Source organism: Dendroctonus ponderosae, unplaced genomic scaffold (genome assembly GCF_020466585.1).
Source record: "Dendroctonus ponderosae isolate FM_Combo_2020 unplaced genomic scaffold, Dpon_F_20191213v2 Dpon_F_20191213_5, whole genome shotgun sequence".
Lineage (NCBI taxonomy): Eukaryota > Metazoa > Arthropoda > Insecta > Coleoptera > Curculionidae > Dendroctonus > Dendroctonus ponderosae.
The window spans coordinates 11,753,203-11,764,161 of NW_026018715.1; the positions used below are offsets into that span (position 1 = coordinate 11,753,203).

The 10,959-nt window shown below is 37.6% G+C and overlaps 1 protein-coding gene across 1 annotated transcript; it reads left to right on the forward strand.

Moving 5' to 3' along the window:
• Positions 1-609: 609 nt before the first annotated feature.
• Positions 610-9,168, forward strand: LOC109545408 (homeobox protein Hmx). The gene is made up of 4 exons (XM_019916074.2): positions 610-1,041; positions 6,496-6,647; positions 7,515-7,950; positions 8,396-9,168. Exons 1-4 carry the CDS (start codon positions 701-703, stop codon positions 8,790-8,792), a joined length of 1,326 nt encoding a protein of 441 aa, XP_019771633.2. The 5' UTR covers positions 610-700; the 3' UTR covers positions 8,793-9,168.
• The last annotated feature ends 1,791 nt before the right edge of the window (positions 9,169-10,959 follow it).

Below are 10,959 nucleotides of genomic sequence, written 5' to 3' on the forward strand. Positions count from 1 at the left end.
AAGTTGCTCTATTGACTCTATTGATAAGTGAAACTAAGAATATCCAGCGACGTTTTCCTGGAGTGTAATTTGGCAATGAGTAGGCTAAAAGCAGAAATAATTTTGCAGACGACTACAAAGTCACATTTGGTGGCGAATCCATTTCAAAAAGTATCACATTTAACGGCTTAATTCCGCTAAAAGAGTGGCAATTTCTCGACAAAACCCGCAGCTCGTAAGCTAGAAAACAGCCAATTTCACAGCTCGCCTCCCCGACAAATTAGGCAAAGCGAATATGGCATAATCCACGACAGAAAAATTCCCCAACTGCCAAGAAACACCACTTTAAAGGGTGCTGACTGAACAGAGATGTCATATAACTTTCCAGCAAGTGCGAGCGCAACAAATAATGGGGGCCAGAGGGATGAAATAAGAAGAGAAAGTGCGAGAAAGAAGCAACACGAGCAACCCCTTGCACCGGCATGACGGGTGCCGTGGCCAAGAGAAAGAAAGGAACAAACTAGGGGTGGGTCCCGGCGTCATTCAATAGGGGTGTGTCCTTGATATGACCGCCCCAAGCAAGCAAATGCAATCTAAACAAACAGAAAGGCTATTTCACGATCGGCTTGGAACAGTGGTTGTTCGTTCGGGTGCGTTTTTTGATTAATGTGTAAAAATACGCGCTGGTCTTTTATTTATCGGCTGGTTTTGGTGTTCGAATATGAGCTCTCCGGTCAGAGACATCGAGGTTAACGTGGTGTCATCTCCGGAGTCCTCCAACAGTCGAAACCATTCTCCGGAACCGGACTTTGGCAGGATGGTGAACCATCATGTGACTACGTGTTTTCCGGTGATTCGAACCAGTGACGATGACGATAAGCATGATCGAGATGCGAAAGTTACCAGTACTCAGAAAATTTCCGGCAATTCGACCAACTTTTCGATTTCGAGCATTTTATCGCGCGATGAACCGGTCGAGAAGAAAACGGAGTTTACCGCTCATTTGGCCAACGGACAAAGTGTGGTCGATTCTACTAATCCTAATGGTACTATGCTTACAAGGTAAATCTTCAATTGGTCCAAGAGAGAATGCATAAAAGAAATAAAGCGACGAGTCTTGATGGCAAGCGATATTTCTTCTTCCTACAAGGCGTTGCAGCCCGATGAAGCTCAACCCTAAATTGTGTTTATTTATTAATCCCCAATTTATTGTCAGAACCTTGTTGTCCGATACTAAGTAAGTTGCGAGCTATTTAGGATCAAATCAGGCTATATTTTAGGCTTAAATTGCCATTGTATATTTTTGAGGCTCTTAACTTTAAGCGCCCAAAACGTTGATATGGAATTTCAATTTTGTTGAAGTGATTCGCCCCTTAGAAAACTCTTTCAATTTAAACACATTTAAGTGTCTCCTGCTTTTGCGCTACAGCCAATTTGCCGAAGATGGTAAAATGTGATCAAATGCCTATAGAGTTACGACATATTTCATATTCCAGAGACAAAAGAATATGTACCTATAGTTTCGTTTATCATTTTTGATTAATTATTCTGTGTTTTTATTATTAGACAGAAATGTGAATGCATATGTAGTTTCTAATTTCGTGTAGAACAATTTCTGGTGTGATATAAAAAGTGGCAAATGTTATACAAAAGTAATTCGTTTTTAATCCCGTTTAAAAAATTTATTGAAATTTTTGTTGATACAATAATTTCAGCTATAAATTCGGTTGGCAGTTGACTTTTAAATTATTCCCGAAGAAACCCCAGGATTTTCTCATAGACAAATTTGTTCAACAAACAAATAAAAGATTATATTTTGAAACATAAAATTAAACACGACTTATATCCGACCATGTAAGCAACGTAAAATAAAGTTAAACAATCCTCTAAAATGTTACAAATCAAACTTTTGCATTGCATTACCTATTACAAAATTTCCTGCGTAATTTGAATTTCTGTAATAACTGAATTTGTGTAAGTTCTGAATATAAAGTCTCAACGAAGAGTTCTATAGGGACCTATTCAGGAGCTCTTGAAGAAGGGAGCAACGTTCATATAAAACCATACATTTTCTTTGTCAGAGAATTTTGCTGCTTTGCGACTTTCTCAAAAAATACCATGAACATTTTTATTCACTGCCATTAATTCAAGTGTGGAATAACTTCAACAGAAAATTATTTCTAAAGGCAAGTTCTTGTGGAGTATTACTCGGAAAATTCAGTACAACTTAGCATGAATTGGGCTGTTAAATTTTTAAGTTTCGACGAATGTTTTGGCATTTAAAGTTTTTATATCTAACTGATTGGCCAGATATGTATATATAGAAAATCTTTATTTCCTACAGAAAAAGGCTATCGACCCAATCGGTCTTTCTTTTGGCAAGATACAACTTTCAAAAAATACGAAGTGAGTCTTCAAACACTGCCACAAACCACACAAATTTGCAAATATTTTTTTCAATGAAGCATCATCCTTCAATTCTTCTTTGCGCGATTTTACCATACATCCTTTACATAGGAAACCATTTGGAAAACATCTTTAGCCCGGTTGTAAAACCATTTCCCATAAAGTATTGTTATAAATTTACGTTGCTTCCGCATAATATATCAAAAGCAAGAGTATACATAATGATTCAAAATGCACAATTAATTGACTTAAAAAAAATGTGTGGTCAGAAATTTAAAAAAATCCTGCATGTTCATTTTTCAATTCTCATGCCGCTCCTATCAAAGGCGTACTTGCCCTGAATGCCAGCCTATCAAGTCCTTGGTAGGTCGAAATAGAGGCTTAAAAACCGGCAAAACCAGCCACACTTATTCAACGTAACAAAAATACATGTGTATCCAATATTGAAAAACATTCTACTTAAAAATAAGCAACCAATCCGGTTTAGAAAAGTGTTTCCCGACGATTCCGCATTATCAAACGATAAAATAGACAAATATAAATTATCAGTCATTCCCAAGAAAGATTGTTATTTTTATCCTTTACGTAAAGTTTAACTTTGGCAAAATTGAAGCCAAAAATTTTTGGTAACCACCAAGTGAAACTAATTCGAATACAATCAAAAATGTTTATAGAATTAATTTGATGATTAACTTCTTTTTCATCGAGTTAATTAATCAACTTTACACTGTTTTATGTTAACGAAAAATAAACCCAGGTTCTACAAATTAAATTAAATTGTTTTGTGGGAACATAAATTACTGCGATTTGACCAAACTTTTCTTATTCAATATGTGATATGAAAAAAGCCCATATAATTTTTAACAAAATAAGCGTCTTCCGAACGAAACAGATATAAGTGTTATAGCAAATAAATGGCTTTTTTCTAGCGACTCAGCTCATACTAAAAAAAGTTAAACTATCGTATTTTAAAACGATGGTGATCGCTTGAAAAATGCCATTTTTGTGTAAAACAGTATTGAAATGCTCTGTTTATTGGATGATACCCTCTAAACAAAAACCTAATCAAATGCTTCAATTCAACATCATTCTATTTGAGTTTACTTGAACTATTTCCAGTCTTAGTAGCCTTTTAGTAGGTAAGTGCTCATGCGATCTAAAGCTTTGCATGAGAATTATTCCAGTTTAGACCAAACTATTCATATATTTAGTGGCAAAGAAATAAAAAACCAACCATTTTATGATCATCAGCTGAATGTAATCGGAAAATAAACAATCCGCAACCATACGAATATAATGTTATTTATATGTAGCGCAATTTGCCGCTAATATTATTTAAATTAAAATATTCGACTATTATTAAACGTTTGGCAGCCGGTGCTGGGGCAAATTAAGTCAAATTAAAAATAACCATTATTAATAAAACCCCGTCCGATTGCCGGCCATTGTTTCAATTTTGACTCATTCCCGTTTACCATTAAAGTGAAATGAATTACATTTTACTTGGAATTATTTGCCAGAGCTATTTGGGCAATTCGATACTAAATGTTGCTACTAAACTTTGGTTATTTATTATATTACAATGACTAGGCAAGTGCAAATGCATTAGCGATGTCAAGTTTTCTGTTTTATTTATTTGAACCATCAATGCCAGTTTTTATATATCAAATTTGGTGTTGCATTGAAGGCTGTGTTGTTTTGAGTTTTGCATTTGTTTGGTCACCTATTTATTTTCGTTATTAGAGCTTTATATGAGTTTTTACCCAAAAAAATTATTGTGCCAGAACATTTCAATCGCGAACATCTTGCAATGTATTTATAACAGCTGGAGCTGCGTTTTTCTTCTTCTTCTATGCATACTTTAATAAAATGTGTTTTTTATAAAAATTGTTGATTTTTGTCAAAAAAAAGATTCAGAATATTCGTCTCATTCGGCCAATATGAGCTGAATGGGTAATTTTTACAAAAAAAAACACAAGTTTTTTGGCTTGCAGTAGCGAATTTTTTTAGGAAACCCTACTGTCGACAGGGGGGTTATTTTATGCAAAATTTGGCCCAAAGTGCCGAATCTTCATTCAGGATTGGCCTGAGATGAAGTTGAAGCGAACGACTTGCAAAAAGTGCGTAACTTTTGAATCGAAATTGTTGAATTTTGTGAACAACATTCAATGGTTTCCCATTCCGATGCAATATTCGGCTGTTGAGGTCAACTTTAGCTAAAAGCTGTTAGAGTCAAGTTAAAACACGAGCTTCAACTGCTTCTGTTCGTATCCGTGTCAAGAGATTTGTATTGAAAGAACCAGACTCTTCTGGTCTTCTATGGATAAAAGTAAATGCTTGAAATTTTCAAATTTTGTTGAAGAAATACTTCTTTGTGCAAAATTCTTGGAGATGCTTTACTACACTATTAGAATCAGGCATATCAATATTGAATAATTATGTTTCGGATTCATCTAATTCAATTTTCTGACGTCAACTCATAAAATTACTATTTCTGCAAGATGTTCCTTAAAGAATTGTTTCTCAAAAACGGCTGTTTTGAGAGGTGAAACCCGGTTATTTTGATTTGTACATTGTCAGTTTATAAAAGATTAACAATAAAAAATGTCGCTTATTACTTCACCCACAACACACAGCATAGTAGGTTTTGATCATTCATACCGAGCAATCTTTACAGAAATTATGCGAGCAATAGATGAACAAGCAAAGAATATAATTAACAGAAGCTGTTATTTTTGAGATTACGGAAAACTGCAATACAAACTTGACTATATTATCCACTAAAGTCACCACCTGATTTTCCGGAAACTCCGTATAAATAAGTGTAAAAATTGTTGTTGCACTCAAACAGTGCAACATGGCACTCAAAGACCGGACACCCTGTACAATGAAATCCAAATAACAAATGTGATTTTGCTAGTTAAAACCGAGCAGGGTATTGAGTGTTGTAACCGAGCAAAAACAGTTATCAATTTCGCGTCCCTTTGACGAACTCGTTTGGTCCAATCAATGCTAAATCGAAACCATTTTACACAAAAATATTCAGCACTAATTAGGGAATTGGTCGAGGGTTTTATTTGATACAATTCCGAACAAAAGTCGGAAAATCATTCGAATAATAGTCGCAGAATAAAGCGCAAATTTAATTCAATCCGTTGGGCAATAATTGGCGAATTTGTTTGTTGCGTTTATTATCTATTTGATTTCGGCAGATCTGAACGATCAGTTCACAATTCGAATGTTAAGCCATGTCGGCAATTATATCAGATATTAATGTTTCAATTGATTTAAACAGCGTCGATCGAATGCACCTGTGAAAAGCGAACAACGCGTTTTGCAGCACCAATTTTCGAGTTGAGCGATTTTGCAGGAACGATATATTGAAGCACTTAAGAGAGCCTGCATAAGCCGCTTAGGGAATCAACGGAAGTTGCTGCTTCCGCTCAAGAAGTTCTCCTGCCTTGCAGAAACACTGAACTTAGCGATGCAAATTTAATGCGAGAGACGGCACGGCAAACGGCAAAGATCAACCAAAACAGTGCCGTAACACTACTAATTTTACAACATTTTGGCTTTGTTCAGTTCCTATTAGGAAGTGATCGAGCCCCAATTTGAAATTTGCAATAAATTATTCTGGTGACTTCATTAATTGAAGTAAGGCCACGTTGTTTCATACGAAGTAATCGCTAATAAGAGCGAGCAGACCTTAAAACCGGAGTTTTACTCCGAAATCCACTAAAGTGCGCTTCTGTGCCGATTCTATCGATTCGCAACTGAACCGATAAATGTTTAAAGAGAAATTTAAGAGTTTTAAGAATTGAACAGCTTCAAGACGATCCGATTTTCCCATCTGGGGCGCCCTAAACGCCGCGAAATTCGCTCTAAGCTGAGCTGCGCCGTCGGTTTTAATTATTCCTTTAACTTCCTCTAACCAGATTTCGCAATTAAAGCAACTTTCCGGGTGTTACCTTTTACCACCGTGAACTAAATACAAATGTATTTTTAAATATTTTTGCTTCCTTTGTCTGTACGGTTTTCCCAGATACAATGAATAGAATTAATAATAAAAAAATTAAGCAACATTCTAAGATTGGGCAATAAATATTTCAGATTGGGATTGATGTCTCAATTCGAGGCTTTTGCTGCAGCCAGTAGCAGATATGCAGCCCTTTGTGGGGCCCCAGCAGACCCTCGAGCCATGCACTGGTATTGGGGAAGAATTTCCGCCCCTCAAATTCGCAGGGAGAGACTCAGCCCTACAGGTAGGAGATACATTTCACCTAAACAGACTTTTAAATAATTAATAATAGAAATTGCGCGTTTGAGGCTGTTGGCACTGTTCCCTTTTGAAAAGCAAAATTTTCTACTTAAAATTTGGATTAAATGTTCATCCTTAAACACTTGATGCAAGGTTTTCTAATTCCTAACAGTGAAATGAAACGTGAAAATGCAGACTTTCCAATCCGGGCTTCTTTCGAGAACGACGGCTCGGAATACGTGAATACCACTGATAAAACGAACAGCTAGAAGTCGTTTTCCCCATTTAAAAATTTTTGGAAAATTAGGCATTGTTCTAATGCTACAAAAATCAACCATTCCTGTCGAATCATAAAACGGTCATCAATCAATATCCTTCCTCTTTCTAAAGCAAGAAATATATCGAACCATCCTCTGTCCACTCATGTAAGCAAGTGAACATAAAAAAATAGTTAATTAGTAGGTGAATATAAACTTCTCGGCGATTGAAATGTCTCAGAACGGCCGTAGCTCTTTACCTTCATGTCTTGCGATTAGAGTCCCGTTCGCTTCAATAACTCCCACCCCAAGGCAGATTTGCTTCAAGAGAATTTAAGCGACACCGAAAAGGCTTCCGAAGTCTTACGTCAAGTTTAGACTCTAATCGACGAAAGCCCTACAAACGCGCCATCGTCGGCGAAAAGCACAATCTTGGCAAACAATAAAAGTGCTACCTAATCTGCTTTCCGCGATTTTCAACTGGGAAAGCGGTTTATTTTAATAACAGCAAATCGTGTCGTTTTAGTCGATCCTTTAATGGCTTCCTTCTGAACTGGCGTGCTAATCTTCCACACATTTCACGCTGCCTACATGAACTTGTTAATTGCTTTCAGGTGGTTCAACCAATGACGACCAATCGCCTCCACTCTCCCCAAGAGGAGACCACTCCCATCCAATCCTCAATGAGAGTCGCTCCTCCCGACCCTCTTCACCTTCTGATCATCAGCGCTCCCCTCCCACATCTCCATCGCCCAGACTCTCCAATCATCCAGCCTACATGGAGCCGAGCTTTGGAAGGCGGTCGAAAAGTCCAATGGATGGTTACCAGCGATCGAAAAGTCCCTCATTCAGAGACGCGGAAAATATGGTGATAGATGAAGAAGGAGAAGACGAGGAGAGCGACTACGATAATGATAAGGACAAGAAGATTCAAGGGCCTGATGGCTTAAGTCCGGCCAGCTCGCTGTCCAATAAGAGGAAAAAGAAAACTAGGACTGTGTTTTCCAGGTCACAAGTTTTTCAATTGGAATCTACCTTTGATATGAAAAGGTAATGAGTTTGAAGGTTTGTCTTGCCTGTAACATATTTTGAATATCTCGTCCATTCTCTTCACAATTCCGGGATGTTTGCTCAGTGCTTTTAAAACAATCGTCACTTGCTGTATTGTCTATTCGTTCCTCTACGAACTCTCGAGCGATGATAATCCGCTATTCTGTAATTTTCTTCAACATCAAACCAGCATTCAGCTGCATGTGGGAAAAAGATGTGGCAAAGCCTTTGGAACATTTTGGAAGAGTTCCCTCTATTTTCCCGTATCAACTTCCATTGGTGCCCGACTTCATTCCATATCTTCGTTGATCAAAGGTCTTGCCAATTCGGTTCTCCTCACTTGACCAGTCGTTATGTATCTTTACATTCCTGCGTTCAAACAGTGTTCATTCACCTTTTTTTGTTTTGGTAGTAAAACCGGGGTTAAACTTTCAATTTTTTTCAGATATTTGTCATCATCAGAACGAGCAGGACTAGCAGCAAGTTTGCACCTAACAGAAACCCAAGTGAAAATTTGGTTCCAAAACCGTCGAAACAAATGGAAGCGTCAACTGGCAGCCGAGTTGGAAGCCGCCAATATGGCACATGCAGCTCAACGACTCGTACGAGTTCCTATTCTATATCACGAGTCAGCCAACTCGTCCATGCGACATCCGTTCGACCAAAATCACTCGGCTCTAGGTCTGCATCATTCGCTGGACACGAGAGAAAGTCCTGGTAGTACGGGAGGGTCTTCGGGAGGTTATCCCAGCTCTTTGTACTACCATCATCAGGCAGCAGTGGCGGCGGCAGTGCATAGTTTGCCTTCCAGTCCCCGACCGCCAATGTCTGGACTGGTTTGAGGGTTCGAGAGCTGAGTTGATGAGGAAGACGCGGGGTTATTGTGCAAACAGCAGTGAGTTAAGGACCTTTGTGTGTTTATTGAGGCGTACATATCTTAAGAAGTGTCAAATTGAGGAGTTTTGCTTGCTATATACCCGATTTATTTGATTCAGTCGAAGAGCCAGTTCAGCTAATCGGTTAAGCTAAGTATATGGATTGGTGTAAATATTTTTGTAACTACCCACTTATCAACCTAATGTACATAGTATACATATTTTTAAGCAGCTACTGCAGTTACCCCACTATGCCAAAACTACCTAGGAAATAACATACTGAATGTAATTATTATGTAGCAAAATTTAATTGTTGTTACGTACATAAAAATTATTATAAATATCTCTTTTTATTTTATTTGCCATTATTTTCATTCACTATTCCCTCCCGAAAATTATTTCGGTTGGAAGCTKTCTCCAATCCAATGGTTTTCCTGCCTGCCTGTGAATGTTTAAAAATTTAGTGTTCGAGATAAAATTCCTGCAAGGTGAAAAATAGAACAATGCAAACTTGCTGTGGTTTTAAAACAAAAAAGTGTTCATGGATTTCAACACCAAAGGCATAAAAAGGTTTTTGAATGTTTCGCCCATCTCTAGAATTTATAGGGYGTTCAAAAAATTTACTTTTTGGTTCTTTWACCATTTTCCCTCTCTGACCGATTTTGAAAACATAAAGCTCATGTTGAAGCTAAAAGTTCCTAGTCARCTGAAGATRAAAATTAAATACACAGGGTGTCCAGAATCAGAACTGCAGWCTCGCAAAAGTCCCGGATTCTGGCAGACCTTCAGTTAAAGKGAACTTCAGCTTAAAACAATCTGTTTAATAATGCAACTCTGTATATCAGATTTTCGTTTCAACATGAGCTCGATAGTTTGAWATCGGTTCAATATGAAACACATTATTMCCGCAAGACCGAAACGTTGATTTTTTGAGCTTGYCCGATAAGCAAAAKATATTCGTAAAAAATTCAAAAATACGCTCGAGCAAAGAGGTATGTGTATCTTTATACCAATTAGCCTGAAATCCGACAATTYTTTTTTCWAATTGTGCTCCCAATTTGTTGAATTTTCAGAAMTTTCGCATTGCTTCATCTTCCACCCTGTGGCATCTTTATCTGCAGCACTAATTTTTTCCAAAAACACTCACTGACTGGAAAAGAATTGGGTCAGAAAAGGCTCCAAAAAAATCAAATTGCGCCCCGCAATCAAAAGTTATCCAGCCCCAAAGTTAAGGCATTTTGTTTTTAAGGTTAACTATTAAGTGTGGTGTTTTCCAATTCTCTTTTCGCGCTCTAAAGCTTGGATCACTTGCAAATAATTTTCTCGCTGAAATCAAGCCCTTGGGGCGACTACTCCAGTTCGACTTTCCAAAAAACTACATTTTGAGTTGAAAAATCCATTCAACACGCTCTTAAAACGCACCATCCATATCCACCGACAAAAAAGCTGGCAGATATCGAAATAATCATTCCGACTACTGAAACGTTTCAAATACCACGATAAAAAGTAACCGGCAAACAAAACTTTCAACAATTCGGATTCGTGTAATATGAACGCCCTTAGAACGGGTGGTCGCATTCAAATAGGGCATTCAATTCCATTGTGCTCGTGCAGAGTACCAGATGTGCAAAGGGCCATGATTAAAGTTAAACTGGAATTAAAAGCGATCTTTTAAAGGATTTGATAGTGACAGATAAGTGTAATTGGGGCCCCCATGTCTGTCTTCTCGTCAGTCGAAAATTTGTTTTGATTACCCACCAAAAGGGTGGTCGAAAATGTACGAAACTTTGACTATCAGTATTATGGGTAAAGCAACAGAACAATTAACGCAGCTGCAAGCAACTTGATTTTTTGCTTCGCAATTATTCTTCAAAACTCCCGTAAACTGGCGGATTTGGTCTTGAACATCTGCCCTTTGTTAGGGGCCTTTTTCAACATTCTGGAACCTAATCAGAGGCGTCAAATTTAACACTCCTGTTTAGTTCAAACACGAAGTTTTACAGATTGAATACGATGGAAATGTGATCGCGTCAGAACCCATACAACGGTATTTTAAAGCGTTTTTACACCATTTCTTTGATGATGTGAACCACCCATGAAAACCACAATACAAAATTACCCAAGGGCAGATCCA

Excerpts from the sequence above, each read along its gene's own strand:
- LOC109545408 (XM_019916074.2), top strand. The coding sequence starts at position 701 with ATGAGCTCTCCGGTCAGAGACATCGAGGTTAACGTGGTGTCATCTCCG. Across the intron at positions 1,042-6,495 it reads AATGGTACTATGCTTACAAG|ATTGGGATTGATGTCTCAAT; the intron begins GTAAATCTTCAA and ends TAAATATTTCAG. Across the intron at positions 7,951-8,395 it reads TCTACCTTTGATATGAAAAG|ATATTTGTCATCATCAGAAC; the intron begins GTAATGAGTTTG and ends AATTTTTTTCAG.